General features: G+C 41.4%; 1 protein-coding gene across 1 annotated transcript; it reads left to right on the top strand.

The window, feature by feature from the left end:
- On the top strand, nucleotides 1-17,267 carry LOC116509434 (tetraspanin-18-like). The gene is made up of 7 exons (XM_032218592.1): nucleotides 1-18; nucleotides 2,427-2,618; nucleotides 3,215-3,289; nucleotides 3,703-3,801; nucleotides 10,824-11,003; nucleotides 11,842-11,925; nucleotides 17,118-17,267. Exons 1-7 carry the CDS (start codon nucleotides 1-3, stop codon nucleotides 17,265-17,267), a joined length of 798 nt encoding a protein of 265 aa, XP_032074483.1.
- Nucleotides 17,268-22,548: the final 5,281 nt, after the last annotated feature.

Below are 22,548 nucleotides of genomic sequence, written 5' to 3'. Positions count from 1 at the left end.
ATGGTGGCATTACATGACGTATTAGGACCTTTCCCCCCTCCGTTAAACTGGGTGAGGTCGTGGCCAGCATGTGACACATCTGGCCTGTGAGCTGCGAATTTGACAGCCCTGCATTAAGGGTTAGTAGAGATAACAACATACCTATTTTAACTTTGATCAAATAAACTTTCACTTTGAACAATCTTGATCCTTAATCCCCTCAAATAATGTCTTAGAACTGGATTTATTTTTATTTGTTTCTTTGTTTTTTCTCACAAAACTTCAAAACTTTAACAAGTCTGCTTTGTAAATTCAATTTAGAAAAGTTATCTAAGTGATTCTTTTGGTTTATTATTTGACTATCCTTTTAATCTGTTTTCATTTGTATACCAAGTGTAGCCTGCCATTTTTAGATCACTTTCAGATCAATCTTAGCCGTGTGTTGTTAAACTTGTTCTTTTTCTATAACAACTTTTAAAAACAGCCTATCTATAATGCCAGACACTCTTAAAATTAACTTATGGATCACAAATATCCATCAGTACATGAAGTGTAAAAGTATTTTGCTCCATTCTGTATTAGTAAATCAAATTTAAATGTACTTTTCCTTTAATCAAATCAAATCAAACCTTTATTGTCAATGCACAACATGTGTACAATTAAACTGAATGAGCTTTAATTGTAATTTCAGTTCCTTTTGGTTCCCTATAGTGTCCAATCTTCAAAGTCCCATTCTTACATTATTTTTTTTAAAGCATTCAAAACAGCATTTTCCTTTGACCAGAATTCTTATAATGAATTTGAAAATCTTATTTCAAATAATATTTGTAATCTTGGTCTCTTTTTAACTTTCCAAAATCAATGCTCTAATCATCCTTTTGCTGTTTATTAAAAACTCTTTTTTAAAGTCCTTGTATTTAAAACCTCTTTTGGCAAGGATTGAAGAAAACTCAACTATGCCCAATAAAATTTATCAGTTTTCAGAATACCTAAATACCATCTAATTCAGGTAATGTTAGCCAAAACAACTAAGACAGTTTTAAACAATCAGAATAGATGTTCAGTTAAGAATACAGGTTTATTCTGGGCAATTTATGAACAATATTACTAGTATATATCTGGTTTAAGGCTGAACAATAATAACAATAACTTAGGTTTGCTCATCCATTTGAGTTCTGTATTCAGATAAAGGATGATAAGATAGAGCTAAGATAAACCCACATTGATCTCTCTCCTTTCTCTCCAGAGATTGTTACTTATTTCTGCTGAAATCCAAAACATCTCATATTAGCCTTAAAATGGATACTATACTTTGCATGAAATACCTGATGTTTTTCTTCTGTGTTCTGGTGTTTGTAAGTATTATAGACTGTACTTCAATGTAAGCAATGCCCTACTGGATTAGACCCCAGCCTATCTGATCCAGCAATTTGTTTTCATAGATGCCAACCAACTAAAGAAGGAAGCCCCACTAATTTCCAAGCAGATAGTCACACTGCCATCAGTGCTAATAAACACTGATTCCCATGACTCCTATTAATTTGTTCAACCCATTTTTTTAAGGCCTTTCATACTGATAGCCAACATTGAATCGAATTCCAAAATGTGATTACACGTTGTGTAAAAAAATTTTTTTTGCCCAATTCTTGCAAGATTCAGTTCAAAGGCTTATGTCTAGTTCTAGTATTTTAATAGGGGAAAATAGCTTATTCTTGTCCACTTTATCCATACCACGTGTAAATTTATGCTCAATCATATCCCCTTTTTGGCACTAAGGTGCATCATTTTACATTTGCTCACATTGAATGATGTCTGCCATTTGTTATTTTTTGTCATGTTATTTTCTGATTTATGTGTAATTTTATATGCCTAGGAATGCCCTAAGTAAATTCTCAATTTTTTAAAATTCTCAATCTGTTCTGTAGATCAGCGTTGGTCTGTGGAAATTCACCTGGTGGTCTACCACAAACTCTATGAATTCACCAGAAATCTGCAGAAAGTTTGCATGGGACTAGCTAGCCTCTTTGACTAAAGAAAAACAGTAACCTTCTATACAATAGATAATTTCTGTTTTTTTTCTAAAGGAAAATAGCTAGATATGTTGAAAAACTGTTTACCTGGAGTGGGATCTAGAGTTAATATTCTTACAATATTGCCTTGTCCCGCTGAAATCCTTGCAGCTTTAAATTTCCAAAAGATTTTCCACAGAACGCTGATATGTGGGACTTGTAATGTCTGTTAAAGGTGTGCTTCAGTATCCAGATGGCAGCCTCATAGACCTCTCGTTAATCTTGACCAAAATTAGTATCCAACCACCCTTGCCTTATGAGCCAGTCTTCCCCTTGGAACTGGAGTTTTAAGGGAATACTATTTTCTCATCAGAATAAGTTAGCTAAGTTAAACACTACTTTTACATTGAATGGTTATTCTGTGTTTTTTTCTTTCAGATTGGGTCACTCTGCCTTATTATTGTGGCTATCTGGGCAATCTTTGATCCTAAAAGAATTCTGGATATCCATCCAAACTATTTCTTAAAAATAGCAGTTTCTATCATCCTACTTATGGGTCTACTGGTCGCATGGCTGAGTTATTTGGGCATTTATGCAACTGTTGCTGAAGATATACAGTGGTTGAAGACTGTAAGTGAAGGGAGTTCACTGGTATGAAGACTGAATATTGACACAAAGATACATTACAAGAGATTTCCAAGTTTGGAATTCATATCATGGTTTTGAAACCTTATGTGCAATGGCTAAGAATAATGCAGTCTGGTAGTTGTGAGAGCTGTGGTTTAGTCCTACATATTTCTGCTAGATGCAGCATAAATTATTACAAGAAAATGAATTTTAGGATTAAAGCATATCATCATAAATACATCTCTCCTCATTAGGTTGATACATAACATCCAGTTCTAACATTTTGTATGGAAGCATTAGCATTAGATCCTCCCATGCTATGTAGCATATTGGACAGCAAAGTATCTCCAGCAGTTTTTGTCTTGAGCGAGTACTTCAATGTCTTCCCATGTGATGCTGAGAGTTCTTAAATCTTCCATGAATGTTCTTCAATATGTATTTTGAGGCGTCCCCCTGGTCATTATGGGTTGGGGCCCATCTCTTTGCCATCTTGGGAATTTGATTGTTCTCCATGTGGAGAATACGAACTGCAAATTGTAATCTTTTGTCTATGTGTGAAAGACATGGGCCTAATTCTGCATGTTATTTTCACTTTATAGCTCGTCATACTGATCCTGGTGATCTCCATTGTGAAGCTTCTGATCATTATACTCCTTTATTTCTTTGCAGCAAAGGTAATAATGAGACAGGGATTAGACCACATGTCTGAAATGTCTCATCCTTGTTGCTTCCTTTGCTATCCTAAAACCCCCCCAAACAGTTCTTTTATTGCTTTTAGTACTTTCTTCATACAAACATGAGCTTTTTCCAAGTAGACATATCTTTAAATCAATAGAATCACACTTGTTAGAGAAGATCATGGAGAAATAGATTGCTTATTGAATTTGTCATACACTGGCCTTGTGGCTGAATCTTGAGGGAAAAAATGCACCTCATTTGGATTTCTAATGTATAGCTGGCAAAAGAATATTTAGAAAATATGATTGCTGACATAAAACTTCACATGCTTTGACATCTCTACCATGTCTAGCATAAGCACTTGAGGCTTTGAACTTGGTAGCAAAATAAATTCTACATTTTTTTTCAGATCCGTGACAAATACCTTATAAATCAGCTGGCCCAGAAGTATGAGGGAGACGATGGCACTAATGTATACTCTAAAGCTTTAAATGGCTTCATGATCATGGTAATCAAGAATGAACAATAATTTTATCTTAAGGTCATAAGATTTTGTCCGTCATGTACATTAAGAGCAATTGCAAAATGGTATATAACCACAATATGTAAAATTAGTGTACCACTTAAATATTCTATAAAAGTATTGAATCCAATAGCATTCAAAGAGGAATTAATATAAATATTATATTATAATTATTATAAATTTATTTTATATGTATTTCAGAAAATGGACAGGTAGTGGCCATTTCCTTAATTAGATAAATTGAAATTTATATACTATTTTGAAAGAGATGTAATCAAATTGATGCATGTTATTATTTAGTTGAACATTTTTGAGGAAATGGGAAAGATTATACAAGTGTTTTTCTTATTTAATAAAACTGTAACTTTAAATCTATTTTTCCAAGGACATACAAAACAAGTTAAATCTTTTTTGTTGTTAGGTCTCAGGTGTAACATAACAAAATAATGACAAACTAAAGTCTTTCTTTGAATCCATGGTACTTGATGCTATAATATATAATAATGGCTTAAAAATTAACATAGTACAAAATAATCTTAAAGGATCCTTTAATTGATTCTTAAAACAGAAGGTTTTGCTCACATTTAGTCTTTATTTTTAAGTTATATCAACAAAAACTTGTAACAGATCACCTCTTATCTTCATTTAAGATAATATGGAGAACGCTTAAACTCCCAGGCCTCTGGTAGGGGAATAGAGATTGAATCGGACACATGCTACCCATATGGTGGGGGGGGGGTGGGTTCCTGCCAGAAGAGGTTCCACAAATCTACAGTGTTGTTTAGAACCGGTTCCAGCTCCCTCCCCCCGCCCGTCCACACATCATCAAGATGAAGAGCGAGAGGGGACAGGGCTTGACGTCGCAACAACACAACATGCAATCTTGGGGCTCCAGGATTGCTGTCGATATCTCTGTTTCTGGATGGTCCTTTTGGACCTAAACTGTTCTGAAGGAACAGTGATAGAGAAGAGCATGTCCTGCTCATTTCAGGGGTATTGCAAAGCCCCTGATTGATCCAGGAGAAATCTCTTTTTGCCAGCTACAAGAGAAGCAACCAAAATGGCCGCCAAAGGTTGGGACAAGCCCCTGAAAAAGAAGCAGTACAGGAGTGGTGTCGAAATGGTGAGAAAATTTTTTATTATTAGAGAAGGGAAAACCCAAAAGAATTGGAATTTAAAATAAAATTGAAGACAGAAAAAAACAAGCGGCAAATTAACTGTGGTCTAAGATGATTGTGTTATCTTTTCTACCTTAACTTTGTTTGTTTTCTATGGATGGACTCTTTACAAATGCCTCTTACTTTTAAATTGGACTGGTCTCTTTTTTTCCTTCTTCCTCTATACTTTCTCCATTTTTGGTATTCGTGGATTAAAAGCTTCTTCTCATAAGGCTGGGATGGAGCGTAATTTTTACACTTTTTCTTTTCTTTTCCTCTCTTGGACAGAGAGGCAGAAACAGATGGAAAAGAGGTAACACTGCCATCTAGTGGCTAGAGGCTTGGCAATATCTGATAAAGCTATAAGCTTTGTTTACTGAAAGGCTCAGTGGAAAACATTTTGTTGATACAGGTGTTCCTTTGAAGGAAAGAGAAAGCTTTGATTTGAAAAACTCCACTGAATTTGTTTGACCAAAAAAGTCTTGGATGTTTTGGCAGTGTTTATAACCTGGAAAATGGCACAACGTGAAGAAGAAAAGGCAATAACTTTGCAAAGAATTCTTAGAAATTCAAAAAGTTTAAATAATTATAAAGAGAATTGAGAAGAGATTTGAAATTATAGATCAAAATACAAAAAGTACGGGGACAGTGATGAAGTTTGAGGACAGAGCTGAAGAATTAACAGACATATGAAAGTGATAAGAAAAATGTTGACACTGACAGCAAACTAAGAGTGGAGGGAAATGACAGGTGTGAAATACGGAAAGGCGAAATTGATGAACCGGATCTTCATTTCGGATGTCAGAAAATAGATGACCAAAGGAGATAAAATTTGGCAGAAATAATGAGAGCAATCTCGGCAATCTCGGCAAAAGCACTAATGATAACAAAAGTGAAGCTAATAAAAAGAGCAGACAAAGGGTTTCAAATTCTTATAATGAACAAGATGAACAAAAAGTTCTTAAGTATACAATACTGTAAGTGAGGATTTGGAGACGATGTTGAAAAGCCTTTTTATAAAAGTTAAACAATTTTATATAGAATAGAATATAAAGATGTAATATCATTGGATGATTTCAGGATGATGTAATAAAATATCATAATATAAATTTACTTTAAATTTAATATGCTTTATGTTGAAAGGATGCAATAATAGCTAGGCTTAATGGATGTTTAATAATTATATCAATTTGTATACAAGTATATTAGATTGATGATACTAATAATGGGGAAAATATGGAATTGAAAATTATTAGAGAATGTTATCAATGCTAAAATGATTGAATGAGTTAGAATAGGAGGAAGCATAATAACAATGTATACAAAGATATCTTGATTGCTAATATGTGAATTTTGATAAAATTCAAGTGAGAACTATGGAAAGGACAGAGACAGACTTTGTAACCAATCGACAAAGTGCGTAATTGAAGAGGCTTTTATGTTATATGTGTTGTGTGTTTGTGTTTGTCTGAAAATAAAAATGTTATATATATATATGAAGAGCAAGAGGAAGAATTCTGGGAGTTGAAGTGCACAAGTCTTAAAGCTGTCAAGTTTGAACACCCCTGGTTTTTTTTGTTTTTTTCTAAAGGGTTAAAGGTGCAAGGGTATTGTAACTTGACAGCTTTAAGACTTGCGTGCTTCAAATGCCAGAGTTTCTGAGCCAACTTTTTGGTTGCTAAGCGCCAAGCCACTCCCACCCGGTCACATGGCCAGCAAGCCACTCCCATCCGGTCACATGGTCGGCAAGCCCCTCCCACAAAGCAGGCCACACCTACAGAAGAGGTTCTAAAAATGTTTGAAACCCACCATTGGCGCTCGCACGTGTGCATGTGTGCATGCGTGCGCTTCTATATTTGCCTTGTTATGTAATATCCAGAGCAAACAAGCCTGAAGATGACGAATGAGACTTCATCGAAACGTCGCCAAGACACATCCAATTTTACACGGACAACCAAAGACCTACATACTAACACCCACGAAAACCTCAGAACACACACACACACACACACACACACACACACACACACATTCTCTTTTCAATTTAATTAAACTTTGATTATATATACATATAGGTAGCCCTCATTTAGTAAACATAGTTGGGACTAGCAGCTCTGCTGTTAAAGTTTTCACCCTCTTCTACCCTTTGGAATACTTACTTACAAAAAATTATCTTTTCTAAATACTTTCTCACCATTTATCATTACTACTGGATGTTTTTATAAAATTATCAGAACATGACACTATTTACTGACATTTATTTATTGACCTAATGTCACTACTCTTGAATTCTTGTAAACATATCAGCAAAATAAAATAAATAATCCCAGGAATTGTAAAGAGAAATGGTTGCAAAACTTTAGAAATTCAGAAAGCAAAAAGAATAGGAAAGAAATTAACTTCAATAACTTTAGGGGGCTAAGATTTTATTTCTAGGCTTCCTGGGGGGCGGAGCCTGTCGCCGAGGAGGGCTCAACCGAGCTCCTCTCAGAGAACTGGTCTGTATATCTAAATAAGATCAGAGATATCACCCCTTTTTGGCTATAAAGGGGCAGGGAGTAGCTCTGTGTGCTAAGGTCTATTCGTAATTCACAGCCTTTCTCTTTTTTTTGGGCTGTGGACAGAGATTAGATCCAGCGTGAGCAGAGCTTTTATCTCCAGCCAGTTCTTCTCAGCTGCCTTTTTTTGCAGCCCTAGACAGGCGATCCCCCCCCCCAGGACAAAGCAAAGTTGTTTGAAGCTAGGATTAATACGGGCGGGTCCCACTCCTGTGAGATTTATGCTTTTATTACTATCTTAAATACCAGAACCATTTGTCTTAGAGGCTTCTTTGTTTAAACGGACTTCAAAATGGCGATTTCTCTCCGTTGGTGACTGATAGGGGATGTACGTAGCCGGTTCTACCTTCCTGCAGACCGCTCCTTAACAAAATATTTTTTTTTGGTTTTTTTGGAAACAGAGGGGAGCGAAAGCGCTGTTTATTTGCTTATTTATAATGGCACCCAGGTCAAAATCGAAGCGTCTCTCTACAAATGTGCCTAAAGAATCTGTGAATGAACTTAAAGAATTTACACTGGAATCGCAGCCCTTGTCTCCTATGCCCTCTACTGGAGAATTCTTAACACAGGAATTTTTTTTTCAAATGTTTAATGATTTTAAACAAGAAATTAAGGAATTTGTATTGGAGCTATATGGTGATTTAAAGTCTAAAATTGACCAAATGAAGGCGAATACGTTTGCAGCCGTGTCTGCCCTGTCAGATTATACCGCTGAAATAGAGAATAAATTGGAAAGTTTGGAGGAGGCTAATTCTAATTTGACTACTAATATTCAAATATTACAACAAAAAATTAGAGACACTCAAGAACAGCTCGTTATGATAAACTTTAATAAGAAGGCATTTGCAATAAGAGTCAGAGGATTCCGCGAAAAGGAGCGAGAGAATCTGAAACAGACCTTTGTTGAAGCCCTCAGTCATGTGGTGGGAAGCCCGGGACTTAACTTTGATTGGCAGATTCGGAAAATCTATCGCCAGAATTCGTTGGTAGCGGAACAGCGACAGCTCCCGAGGGACATAATCATATATTTCTCCACAACAGAATCCAGAAACGCGATCATGCAAAAATTTTACAATAATAGTTTGAGAGTTGATGGCCAGGACTTGATTGTCTTCAAAGAAATACCTTTCCAGATGTTAAAGGCAAGAAGGGACTATACCTTTTTAACTAAAGAGCTTAGAAATCATCAGATTCAATATAAATGGGAGGCCCCAGCCGGCATTACGGTCACATTTGAGAATCAAAGACTTCGTCTCAATTCTGTTTCGGAGGCTCGAGATTTCTATTACAAGACTTTGAAGGCGGGACTTCCTGATTCACTTGGAAAAGAGGAGAGACAAGCCGAAGGAGAAGGCAAGCAACAGACCACATGGCTGCAAGATGGAGGGGGTAGCTCCCCCTCCCTCGGAGAAGCAGAAAAGCGGAGTTTGAGGATTTAGACATTCTAAAATATTCACCAAAGTTGTGGATTGAATGGGGGTTTGCGACCTCTCTCCGGCAGAAAAAGCGGAATTTATTGGTGGGGTGATACTGAATGTATATATGTAAAATGCATGCAGAATGATTTACGCTGTTTAAATCTTGTTAGGAGGGAAAGTTTGAAGAGATTATTTTAAAATAGAAGGTAAACTGATTCTTGTTGAAACTATTATTTGAATATGTGGAATGATCTATGCTATTTAATTTTTATTAGAAGGGAAAGCTTGGTGAAATTATTTTGAGCTAGATTTTAAACTAATGTTTGCATAAATTTGATAGTGGCAAATATTAGAGAAGCAAGGGATGAGGGTAAAATGCATGCGGAATGATTTACGTATATTGGTGGGGTGATACTGAATGTATATATGTAAAATGAATGCAGAATGATTTATGTTGTTTAAATTTGGTTAGAAGGGAAAGCTGGATGAGATAATTTTAAAATGGAAGGTAAACTGATTCTTGTTGAAAGTATTATTTGAATATGTGGAATGATCTATGCTATTTAATTTTTATTAGAAGGGAAAGCTTGGTGAAATTATTTTGAGCTAAATTTTAAACTAATGTCTGCATAAATTTGATAGTGGTAAATATCAGAGAAGCAAGGGATGAAGGCAAAATGCATGCGGAATGATTTACGTTGTTTAAATCCTATTAGAAGGGAAAGCTGGTCGGGATCATTTCAAGATAGAATGCAAACTGATTTTTGTGTAAAGTAATACTTGATTCACGCTGCTTAAACTTTACTAAGAAGGGAAAGTTTGGTCAGATTATTTTGAATTATTGTTTGAAATTAAGGCTAAGAAAGGGAAAGTTTGATTATTCTTCTGTAAAGTAATATTTGAATATGTGGAATGAGCCACGCTGCTTAAATTTTACTAGAAGGGATTATTTTTGAGTTAGATTGTATATTGATGTCTATACAAATTTGGATAAATGTTTATCTGAATACAAGGTTAAGGAAGAGGAACGGGAGAGTCTACAGGAGGTCGGGGTAAATAACAAAGAAGCAAGAGACGAGAATAAAATATAGATAGAATGACTTATACTATTTAAGCATAGATAAAGATGGGGGGCTGAGCTTAACACAAAGAGTTTCTTTTTTTTTCTTTTTTCTTTTTTCTTTTCTTTTTTCTTTTTTTTTGGTTTTTTTTTTCCTTTAATATATTACTTTTATTTTTAATCCATATGAATATAAGATACTTTAGATAGAAGGCAGTGCCAGGTGTGGGCCCTGGGAAGTCGGGAGGATTAGGGATGGGGATTTATGGGGGGTGGGTGGGTGGGTGGGTGTTAACATAGTCTCAATAAGAACAAGAATGCACTTATATATGGTTGTTCTTTTTTTTTCCTTTTTTTTTTCTCTTTTCTTTCTTTAAATTTTTTTTTCCTTGGTTTATTTTACTTTTTATCAGATTATAATAAACAACACTTGAATAAAGGAATACACCAAGGAGGGAGGTAGAGGGAAAGAGGAGGGAGGAGTAAGGAAGGAGTAAGGGGAATGCAAGGAGGGCGTGTTGGGAGTAAGGGGAGAAGGAAGGTTTGAGGGGAAAGGGAAGTAGGAGGGGAGCGTTAGAGGGAGGAAAGGAAAGTTGGAGGGGGTAGACGGGGTGTATGGAGGATGGAAGTGTCAGGTGGGGTTGTGAATGATGAGTTGTGTTTTCTTTTTTTTATATATATATTTTTTTCTTTTTTTTTTCTTATAGCAAATACCCTGTATATAAGTGATTGTAAAATGGAATGTGAATGTGAAAATGAATAAAATATATTTTAAAAAAAAAGATTTTATTTCTATACTTTTGTTCTTTTTTAGTTTCAGTGCTGTGGAATTTTAGGATCTGGAGATTTTAAAGATGCTGAACGTTTCAAAGAAAAACAGCCCCATGACTCCTGGCCAAAAGCTTGCTGTACTCGAGCCAAGTCTCCTGAACCTGAGGAAATTCTGGATGTGAAGTTATGTCAGCAAGGAAAATCTGGATATGTCAATAATTTAGTAAGGATGTTTGCTCATCTGCATGCTGTATAATCACTGTAATCCTTAGACAAAGAGTTATAGAGAGTAGTTTACTGATAACTGTTAAAACCGGACCTTTATTGATATAACTGCTCTCCTGCTTTGGACTCTATATAATGTAAGTAATTAATGCTTGTATTTTTAAAATTCTCATATGCTTGTCTGCCAAAAGAGAATGTTGAATCTCTTAGAAAGTTTAACATCTTATTCATCAATACTGACACACACAAAAATTATTAAGAGAGCCTATTCTGTATAATGATTAAGATAAGAAGTTGGATTAGGACTGGCATAGCCGAAGTTCTAGGTCACACCTTAGACACAGAAACAAGCTGGATGACCTTGGGCCAGTCACTTTTTCCCAACCCCAGGAAGAAAGCAATGACAAACCACCTCTGATATGTGTTACCACATAACATGGACTTGTCCATGTAATTGCCAGGATTTAGTCAAAATTAACGTAAACCCCCTCTCTCCCCAAAAGGTGTTTACGTTATCACTGGAATATCTTTTAAGGTTTATTTTAGTTGTCCGTACCAGCTTTACAACTTAACAATTGCTTTTCAGCATATGTGGTTAAATTCAATTTGTAACTATTAGTATAGTCCAAATATGGTGCTTAAATTGGGTCCTACTTTTCTTTAAAAGGAATTATCAGGACATGCAGAGAGGATTAGAAACCATCTGCTCACCAGATATATAGTATAGTAAGCCCTTCCAGAATCAACATCTTGAGAGATATTCATGTTGTGCATTTGGGTTACCTTAGTTAATGCTGATGGAGACATTTGCATAATGATTCTTTTATTTATTACAGGGCTGCTCCAAAAAAATGGGATATTTCTTTGAATGGTACACATGGACTTTAGTGGGCTTTTGTTTAGGAATGTTAGCTGCTGAGGTAAGCAGGCATGAGTCTATTTGTGAAGTAAGCTTCATATTTTCCTTTGGCCCTCCCCCTTTATTACGTTGAATAATGTGGGTTATTTAATTTAATGTGTTGATTCTTTCCAGAAAATACAAACCAGGGCTAACATAAATTATAGCTTCGGGTGATCAGTATTTGATGTACTATATTGTTTTTTAATTTGTTTTATATACCTTGTGAAGATTCTCCCTAAAAGATGGGAGTATAAATTTATTAATTAAATAAGTTTTACTTTGGGTTTCAATCATGGGCAAAGAAAATTACTTCTCTTGATATATCAAAATCTCCTAGGGGAATAAAGATGTAATAAAGCAACATATAGCTGACTCCACATAAAACAGTGGAGTCTTTGTAAATATCAAAAGAAACAATGGAATTACAAAAAAAAATAACAGGGAGGGGAGCTAGTTTGTTCCTAAATATTCTGATTTCTTGCTTCTTTTTTTTATTAAACAGGCAAAATTGTCCTTCTGGAAAGAGGAAATTTGCTTCTTTAAGGATGTTATATTCTAGCTTAAACAAAACCCTGAGGCAGTTGGAGGTTGAACTAATATATCCATCTTGATATTTGTTTCAGATATTTGTTATGGCAACGGCATGGTACCTGCATCGTGTATTAAATGATTGATCTAGCTTGCTAATTCAGGAGAAAATTAAACATACAATACTGGGAAAATGTATTGGTATCTCATATTTTAGTTTTTTTTTTAAAAAAAAAAGGATAGAAGCACTATCTTTCAGGTACTCCATAACTTGAAGGGCCCAGCTGGGGAATCATGGGTACATGGAACCTGCAGCCCTAGTAGAGCTGGGAGGGGGGGGGGCTAGTTGGAACACCTCTGTCATCTCAGGTCCTGCTCCTACTTTTTTTTTAAGCTCAATGCTTCTTTGCCAGTGTGAGAAGAGCAATGCCTCTTGCCTTCTAAAGCTCCTTTCTCTAATATATGTTGGCTCATTGGAGTAAATTTTATGTGAGAGACTCATAGTAAGTTGTGTTCTTATCAAGTATTTCAGCTCACTTTAAATTCCATGATTTGGTATTTTAATATTTCTCATTTCAGATCATTACTGTAAATGTTTTATCTGCATTGCTGTTTTCAGATGCATACTAATACCATTTGTGTATTAATAACATTTCGGTGGGCATTCAACAGATGCTAAGTGTAAAAATGAAAAAAAAATTGTGACAAGAATTCAGAAAACTACATGGACTGCTGGTTGGTGAAAGAAATGATACTCTTGGTACTTGAATGTTACCGCAGTTCTGGCAGTCTATTTGGCCACAGTGCGTGGAATGGTATGAGTGTTAGACATATCTCAGACAACTAAAAATGATCAAACAGCAACTTTGTCAATTTAAATTGTTTAAGGGCAAGAGAGTGGAGGTCTATAGGTGGGTTCAAAAAATGTCAAGATGGTGATTGCAACTGTGATCAAAGCTGTACCCTTTTTTTACTTGTGTCATGGCCACTAGCTTAAGGTGACCAGATTTTCAGATTGGTAAAGAGGGACACCATTGACCGGGGGGGGGGGGGGGGGGTTGATTAAAAGTTTTATATTTTGTCAAAAGGTCACAAAAGGCAATTACATGACCCCAGGACACTGAAACCATCATAAATACGAATCTGTTGCCAAACATCAAAATTTTGATCACGTGACCATGAGGATACTGCAACGGTCGCTAAGTGTGAAAATGGTCGCTAAGTGTGAAAAATGGCATCAGTCATTGCCATTGCAACTTTGGTCACTAAATGAACTGTTTGAAAGTTAAGGCTAGCTTGCATTATAATGCCTTATGCTAGCTTACATTTTCAAGAGAGAGAAGCTAAACTCCTTGTTAGAATTGAAATAGAAATGAGTAGAGTAGAGTAAAATAGAATAGAATAGTTTATTAGCCAAGTGTGATTGGACACACAAGGAATTTGTCTTTGGTAAATATGCTCTCAGTGTACATAAAGAAAAATAAAATAGTAGGATAGTGGGATCCTTGCTGCACCAAGCTCAGAAAGCAGGAGATCCCACCATCTCCCAAGCTGAGAGGAGGTGTGTGAGGTGAGGGATCCTAGGTGCACCAAGCTCTTTCTGAAAGAGGAGGTGTGTGAGGTGGGATCCTAGGTGCACCAAGCTCTTTCTGAAAGAGGAGGTGTGTGAGGTGGGGGATCCTAGGTACATCAAGCTCTTTCTAAAAGAGGAGGTGTGTGAGGTGGGGGATCCTAGGTGCACCAAGCTCTTTCTGAAAGAGGAGGTGTGTGAGGTGAGATCCTAGGTGCACCAAGCTCTTTCTGAAAGAGGAGGTGTGTGAGGTGGGGGATCCTAGGTGCACCAAGCTCTTTCTGAAAGAGGAGGTGTGTGAGGTGGGATCCTAGGTGCACCAAGCTCTTTCTGAAAGAGGAGATGTGTGAGGTGGGGGATCCTAGGTGCACCAAGCTCTTTCTGAAAGAGGAGGTGTGTGAGGTGGGATCCTAGGTGCACCAAGCTCTTTCTGAAAGAGGTGGTTTGTGAGGTGGGATCCTAGGCAAATGTCACACAAGGGCCCTTCAAAGACTAAACAATTTTTTTTACTGGTGGGGAATTAAAACTCCCCTTTTCCTCAATGGGAAATCATATTCAGACAAAGAAAATTATTAAAAATATCCTTTCCTTTCTGAAGCCTGGCTCTTTCTCTGCACCTATATTGGGAGGCGGGGAATAGGGGAAGTGCAAGCAGCGAGGCCAGCCTGCACCCTTCTTGTCTCCCACCCACCCCCTTCCCAACGGGACAAGAAGATGGAGGGCTGGTCTTGCAAACGGGGATCAGCGTACTCGCCGCCTCCCCTTCCCCTGGGAGGAGCTCTGCAGCGGGACAGATGAATGGAGGGGGAGATCGCCCCTTCCTCCTCCGAGTCCCCAAACCCCATCTTCCCTGGCCTGCACCCCTGCGCCCAGGCTCCTTTGGGTTTGGGGGTAATCCAAATGGGTGGAGCAGGGGATCCCCGGGGCGGAGGCCTCCCGGTGCAGCAATGGTCTTCCGCAGCTCCGGAGCGAACCTTCGCCTTCCCCGCCCAGGATTGCAAGGCTGGAGGCCTCGGCAGCAGCCACTCCCGCTCCCAGCCGGCCAACCCTCGCCTGTACCATGACCGGCGGGACCCGTGCAGTTCCTCTCCTCCCCGGCGCCATCCTGTGGGCATAAGAGCGCTGGGTGCGAGTGCTGAATGGCCGGCCGGCCCGGAAGGCTGCCGGCAGGGCTCGGCCGCCATTCATCGAAACATGTTTCGCTGAATGGCAGCCGAGTTCTAAACTGCCGGCATGACTTTGAAGGGCTGGCTTGCTTTCCGCGCGGGCTGACGTGGAAGGCAAGCCAGCCCTTCAAAGTCATGCCGGCACTTTAGCGTGCCCCTCGGCCGCCATTCAGCGAAACATGTTTCGCTGAATGGCGGCCGAGTTCTAAACTGCAGGCATGACTTTGACAGGATGGCTTGCCTTCCGCGCGGGCCAACGTGGAAGGCAAGCCAGCACTTCAAAGTCATGCCGGTACTTTAGCGTGCTGGCAGGCAGGGCTGGAGCGAGCGAGCAAGCGTGCTCCGTCCCAGTGGGTGCATGAGCGGAGCACTTTTCCAGCGCTCCTGTGCCTGGAGAGCTCCGTCTGCATATGAGCCCAGGATCCGCCACTTGCTCTCCCTTGCTCCGCCCCGCCACCCGCCTTTCCTATCTAGGGGCTCCTCCAGCAGAAGTAGCAGAGTCGCGTCAAGCGCCGCTCTGCCTTCCTCCGCGCTCTTCCCGCCCAGACGCCCAAAGCCTCCCAGCCCACCCGGCCGGCCCAGGGTGAGTCTGCTGCAGTGCAGCGGGCGGCGATCCCACCACCATCTGCCCGCTCACTCGCCCCACCCATCACTTACTCTGAGTTCGGAGAAGAAGCGGCGGCCCCAGGTGGCTCTTTTCACGGAGGCTTTCCCACAGCTTGTCTGGAAGTGGGGCTGGAAAGGTGAGCTCGCTCCCCCGCCCATCCGCCCGCTCACTCGCTACGCTACCTCGCCCATGCGAGCGGCAGCGGATGGGCGGGGGAGCGCGTCGAAGAAGGTGCCAAAATTAAGCGGGATCTTTTGGGAATGGCCCAGGACGCGGGAAAAATTATGAGAAGGCATGTCTGTCCCGCCAAATGCGGGACGTCTGGTCACCCTACACTAGCTTGATTTTTTTGAATCTTGGATTTCCCTGGAGTTATTCCCTGATTATATCAGTATTCAAACATGATAAATAAATAAATACACAAGGTGAAACTCAGGTATATCCTTTAAAAATAGAAAAGCAAAATACAATAATACAATACAATACAATAGAAGAGTTGGAAGGGACCTTGGAGGTCTTCTAGTCCAACCCCCTGCCTAGGCAGGAAACCCTATACCGTTCCAGACAAATGGCTATCCAAAATCTTCTTAAAGACTTCCAGTGTTGGGGCATTCACAACTTCTGGAGGCAAGTTGTTCCACTGATTAATTGTTCTAACTGTCAGGAAATTTCTCTTCAGTTCTAAGTTGTTTCTCTCCTTGATTAGTTTCCACCCATTGCTTCTAGTTCTACCCTCAGGTGCCTTGGAGAATAGTTTGACTTCCTCTTCTTTGTGGCAACCCCTAAGATACTGGAACACTGCTATCATGTCTCCCCTAGTCCTTCTTGTCATTAAACTAGACATACCCATTTCCCGCAACCGTTCTTCATATGTTTTAGTCTCCAGTCCCCTAATCATCTTTGTTGCTCTTCTCTGCACTGTTTCTAGAGTCTCCACATCTTTTCTACATCGTGGCGACCAAAACCAAATGCAGTATTCCAAGTGTGGCCTTACCAAGGCATTATAAAGTGGTATTAACACTTCACGTGATCTGGATTCTATCCCTCTGTTTATGTAGCCTAGAACTGTGTTGGCTTTTTTGGCAGCTGCTGCACACTGCTGGCTCATATTTTAATGGTTGTCCACTAGGATTCCAAGATCCCTCTCACAGTTACTACTATTGAGCAAGTTACCACCTATACTGTACCTGTGCATATGCCATAGTACTATAGTATTAACAGACTATAGAACAATATGTACAGTCATTCATGCCCTAGTCAATTCTTGGCTCAACTACTGCAGTATATTTACATTATCTGCCCTTGAAGAATATTTGAAGCTTCAACTGGTCCAAATGTAGCAACATGGTCCAGTGATGGTCATGTGTCTCTGTGTTATGTACACTCACCACCTCAAGATCCTCATGGATGTCCAGGTGAAGTTCAATGGCAGATTAGATATCTCTGAAGAAGTGAAGATAGAGCTAAAAGTAGTGAATGAAAGCCAGTAATGATTTCTAGCCAACAAAGACCAAATGAACTGAGGTGGCACAGTGGTTAGAGTGCAGTACTGCAGGCCACTTCAGCTGACTGTTATCTGCAGTTCAGCAGTTCAAATCTCACCGGCTCAAGATTGACTCAGCCTTCCATCCTTCTGAGGTGGATAAAATGAGGACCCAGATTGTTGGGGGCAATATGTTGATTTTATAAACCACTTAGAGGGCTGTAAAAACACTATGAAGCGGTATATACCGTATTTTTCGGAGTATAAGTCACACCTTTTTCCCTCAAAAAAGAGGCTGAAAATCTGGGTGCGTTTTATACATTGAATATAGCATTTTTTGGCCTCCAGAAACCCTGCCCCCTTCACCAAAATGGCTGTGCATTGCCTTTAGGAGGCTTCCAGAGTACTCTTGGGAGGTGGGGAGGGCAGAATTGAGGGGAAAACAGGCCAATTTTTGCTCATTTTTGGACCCCCCCCCCCCAAGAGCACTCTACAAGCCTCCTAAAGGCTACTCATGCCCCTTTTTTGGAAAACAAAATGGGCCCATTTTTGAAAAAAAACAGGCTGTTTTGGGGAGTGCAAAAACTTGTTTTAAAAAAATTGCCTCTTCAAAATCTTGGTGCATCTTATACTCTGAAAAATACGGTAAGTCTAAGTGCTATTGCTAAATGATTGCCCACCTGTGCTCTGGACCTGTCCACCTTGTGCCGAGACTGTGAGATGGAAGCCCTGTGGTTTTCTCATGAGTAGATGGAATGGGATTGAGGAAGAAACAGCGCGCTCACATATGCAAGTGCAGCCTTTTAAAGAACATTGATCAAATGCTCACTTCCTTGTTTACTTTCAGGTAGTCATTTAGTTGAAAAAATGTCTTTAAAAGCAACAAGACAAAAAGATAAAAGATGGTGAAGAAGAAAAATTTGCCTTTCATTTTCATCTTTGTAATTGATTTACTTTTACTTTTAAATTATAAGTAAAATAATGGCAATCACTAGAAAAGCTGCAAGGGTGAGGGAGGGAGAGGGTTGTTCGAGCAACAAACAACAAAGAGGATATATATATACACATACACACATACATACATACACACACACACACACATACATACATACATACATATATTATAACAGATGTCTGAAAAAATAGAGGAGCAATCTGAATTTGTTAAATCTATTAAAAATGAGCTGATTGCCTTTCAAATGAGAATGGAAGAAAAATCTGTAAAGATGAAAAAACTTACAAAGCAAATTAAAGAAACTACATGACAGGAGAGCCAGTTGGTCTAGTGGTTAAGGAACAAAACTAGAAAGCAGGAGACTATGAGTTCAACTACTGCTTTAGCCATGAAAGCTGACTGGCTGATTTTGCCACCACTGTCTCTCAGCCCAACTACTCTCACAAGGGTGGTTGTTGTGAGGAAAATTGGAGGAATGTGTGTTGGATATGTTCACTGCCTTGAGTTACTAGTACAAACACAGGTAGGACGTACATTAATAAAATAATAAAATAAAGGTTACAGGAGAAGTTAAATTAATGACAAAGCGGAAATTTTAGAAAGTGAAATAGAATAAGAAAGATGGGAAAAAGTTTAGACAATGTGGCATTACTGAGATTGAAAAAGAAATGCTTGAGATTTACAGCAATTTCAGAAGATCTTCGAGAAGACACCAGAGAAAGAACGTTGGTCTTACCTGAACTTGTCTTTTCAGTAGAATAGAGGGAGGGGTTACGCGTGGGTATTGTCACAGCCTGATTGGCCCATAGACTGAGGGAAATTTCTTTAATATTCCTCCTTTCCCATTGGCTCCCAGTTTCCTCGATGTTGACGGACTGCACCTGTAAAGATACAAGAAAGACCAGGGACCTCCCGGCCCTCCCCCTGGCCTCTCTCTATACTAGCTAGGGTGGGTAACCCCTCTCTCTATTCTACTGAAAAGACACGTTCAGGTAAGACCAATGTTCTTTTTCCACTAGAATCGAGGGAGGGGTTACACGTGGAACATACCCAAGTTTAGTCCCAGGGGGGGATCTAAGACCCAGGGGGAGGGGTGGCTGCCACCAATTGAAGAACCCTGCGACCGAAGGATGCCTCCACGGAGGTGAATGCGTCCAGATGGTAGTGACGGATGAAAGGGGTCGGAGATGACCAAATGGCCACCCAACAAATGTCCTCAAATGTGGCCCTGGTAGTCCATGCCGCAGTGGTAGCGGCACTTCGGGTGGAATGGGACGTGATCCCTGCTGGAGGGGCCTGACTGGATGCCTTGTAAGCCGTCGCTATGGCCTGCCGCAGCCACCTGCCAATAGTGGCCAAAGACACCCTGGCTCCTAAAGACCTGGGCTGAAAAGAGACAAAGAGAGTCTCTGATCTGCGCACACCCGCCGTCCACCTGAGGTAGATGCGCAAGGCGCGGCGAACGTCCAGTCAGTGCCAGAGAATCTCCCTTTTGTGGGAAGGGGCCGGACAAAAGTTAGGCAAAATGATCTCCTGTGCCCTGTGGAATGGAGTGTTTATTTTCAGGAAGAAGGTGGGGTCCAGACGAAGGACCACCCTATCTTGATGGAATTGGCAGAGATCATTCTTGGAGGACAGGGCGTCCAGTTTCGAAATACGTATGGCTGACGTGACTGCAACTAGGAAGGCCACCTTGAGGGAAAGTAATTGAAGATGGACCATTCAAAGGGGTTCAAACGGGGCTCCCGTCAGAGCCTGGAGGACAAGGGGGCAGGTCCCAGGTTGGAAATCTATGTACAGGGGGAGGTCTGAGATTCACCACCCACTTCAAGAACCATTTAATCAGAGGGAGGTGAGATAGGGCAGAGGGGCCCTCCCCCCAAGAATGGAGGACAAAGCTGCCACCTGGCAGCATAGGGTATTGTGGGAGAGGCCACCGTCCAAACCCTTCTGTAGGAATTTGAGAATGTGGGCCACCAAGGCATCGGTGGGGTTGATACTTAGCGGGTTACATCACCTGACGAACACCGACCAAGTGGAATTGTAAATTTGAGTGGTCAACGGATGCCTGGAGGCCTCAATGGTTGCTATGACCTTGGAGGACAGGTTAGCGTTCCTCAGGAGTCGCCACTCAAGTGCCAAGCGGTCAAGTGGAGCCACTGGGGCTCCAGGTGGATCAGGACCCCTTGCCACAGGACGATCTCCTCCTGAGGAATCCTCCATGGGGGGGGATACTGATAGCTGGACGAGGTCCACAAACCAGGGCCGCCTTGGCCAATAGAGGGCCAGCATGATGACGTGCGCCCTCCCTGTCACTACCTTCCCTAGGGTCCCTGGGATAAGGCGGATACTGGGAAAGGCATAAAGGAAGCCTGGTGGCCATCTGCTCCTGAGGGCGTCCGTGCCCTCCACGGTTCGGGTCTGGATTCAGGAGAAGAACCTTGGCAGTTGTGAGTTCCCTGGAGTAGCAAATAAGTCCACCCACAGGGTGCCGAACCTCTGGTAGATCATCTGGAATAACTCGGGTATGAGTTGCCACTCGCCATTGTCGAGGGTTGCTCGGCTCAGCCAGTCTGCCTGATGGTTGGACGTGCCCGATACTGTATGTGTTCCGACACCAGTGATGACAAGTGTCTCTCTGCCCAGCCAGAGAGCCCGGGAATGAGTACCCCCATGATGGTTTATGTGGGCTTTTGTGGCTACATTGTCTGTCAGGAGAAATACGTGATGTCCTACAATCAAGTCCCTGAAGTGTCTTACAATCAAGTCCCTGAAGCATCGGAGGGCCAGGCAAGCTGCCTTCAGCTCCAGCCAATTGATGTTGTGGTGGAGATCTGAACTGTCCAACGACCCTGTGCCAGCCTGAAGTCCATCAAGGCCCCCCAACAGAACAAACTTGCATCTGTTGTCACTGTTACTCTGCCCGGCTCCCAAAAGCTGCAATCCTGCCGAAGGGCCGGGGATAGCCCCCACTGGAGGGACAGCCAGACGTCTGCCGGGAGACGGATAATTCGAAGGGAGTTGCTCATCTTCCTTTTCTGGAATGGGATTAGAGTCCACTGGAGGGCACATAAGTGCAGGCAGGCCCAGGGAACTATCCCTATCCATGAGACCATCTTGCCAAGTAACTGAGACAAGGTCAGGATGGAAAACTGACCGACTTCTGCGAACCTTGATTGCCAGCTGGCGGAGACTGACCAGATGGTCCGGAGAAAGCTGAACTATCCCTGTCACTGAATTTATCACTGTCCCTAGGTATAATATTCGTGTGGATGGAGAGAGGTGACTTTTGGGGAAGTTGACGGAGAACCCCAGGGAGTGGAGACACTGGATGGTAAGGTGAAGGTCGCTGAGTGCCTGAGAATGTGATCCTGCCTGAACTAACACGTCATCGAGATAACATTGGAGTCTCACCGGGGTGGAGCGGAGGTGAGCCACCAATGTTGCAAGGACCTTTGTGAAGGTACGAGCTGAGGCCAGGCCGAAGGGAAGGGCACGGTATTGATAGTGGAAGTCCCCGGGTGAGAACCTCAGATACCTGCAGTGGGCTGGCAAAATTGGAATGTGAAAGTAGGCCTTCTGTTAGATCTACCAAGGCCAAGTAATCCCCCCGACGGATCCCCTGGAGGATGGATCTGAGGGACGACATTTTGAAGCACCTGTAAACTAGATATTGGTTCAGGTGCTTGAGATCCAGAATTGCCCTCCAGCCCCCCGAGCTCTTCGGAACTATGAACAGGTTGGAGTAATGGTCCAACCCGCGTTCCGCCGGTGGAACTGCTTCCACTGCCTGAATGTCGAGAAGATGCTTTATAGCCAGAATCATTAGGCAGCAGTGTTCCGGGCCCTGGGAGGGAGGGAACATTCTGAAGAGCTGCGGGGTGGTGGTGGAGATGAACTCCAGCCACAGGCCGAGCCTGACGGTGGATCTGAACCAGCCGTCCGTGGTGATCCTGTCCCACTGGCCTGCAAAGTGAGCCAGGCGGTCGCCTATGGGAAGATCCAGGTTGGAGTCATTTCCCCCTGCGGAAGGGACGGCCGCCTCCCCCCCCCCCCCGTGAAAGGGCTGCCTGAAGAGCCGAGGTGGCGCAGTGGTTAGGGTGCAGTACTGCAGGCCACTTCAGCTGACTGTTATCTGCAGTTCAACAGTTCTAATCTCACCGGTTCAAGATTGACTCAGCCTTCCATCCTTCCGAGGTGGGTGAAATGAGGACCCAGACTGTGGGGGCGATATGCTGACTCTGTAAACCACTTAGAGAGGGCTGAAAGCCCTATGAAGTGGTATATAAGTCTGTTATTGCTATTGCTATTACCTGCTACAGTCATGGTAAGA

This window comes from Thamnophis elegans, chromosome 5 (assembly GCF_009769535.1).
Source record: "Thamnophis elegans isolate rThaEle1 chromosome 5, rThaEle1.pri, whole genome shotgun sequence".
Lineage (NCBI taxonomy): Eukaryota > Metazoa > Chordata > Lepidosauria > Squamata > Colubridae > Thamnophis > Thamnophis elegans.
Note: the sequence above shows the minus strand (reverse complement) of the source record. Positions and strands in the feature narration are given on the sequence as shown.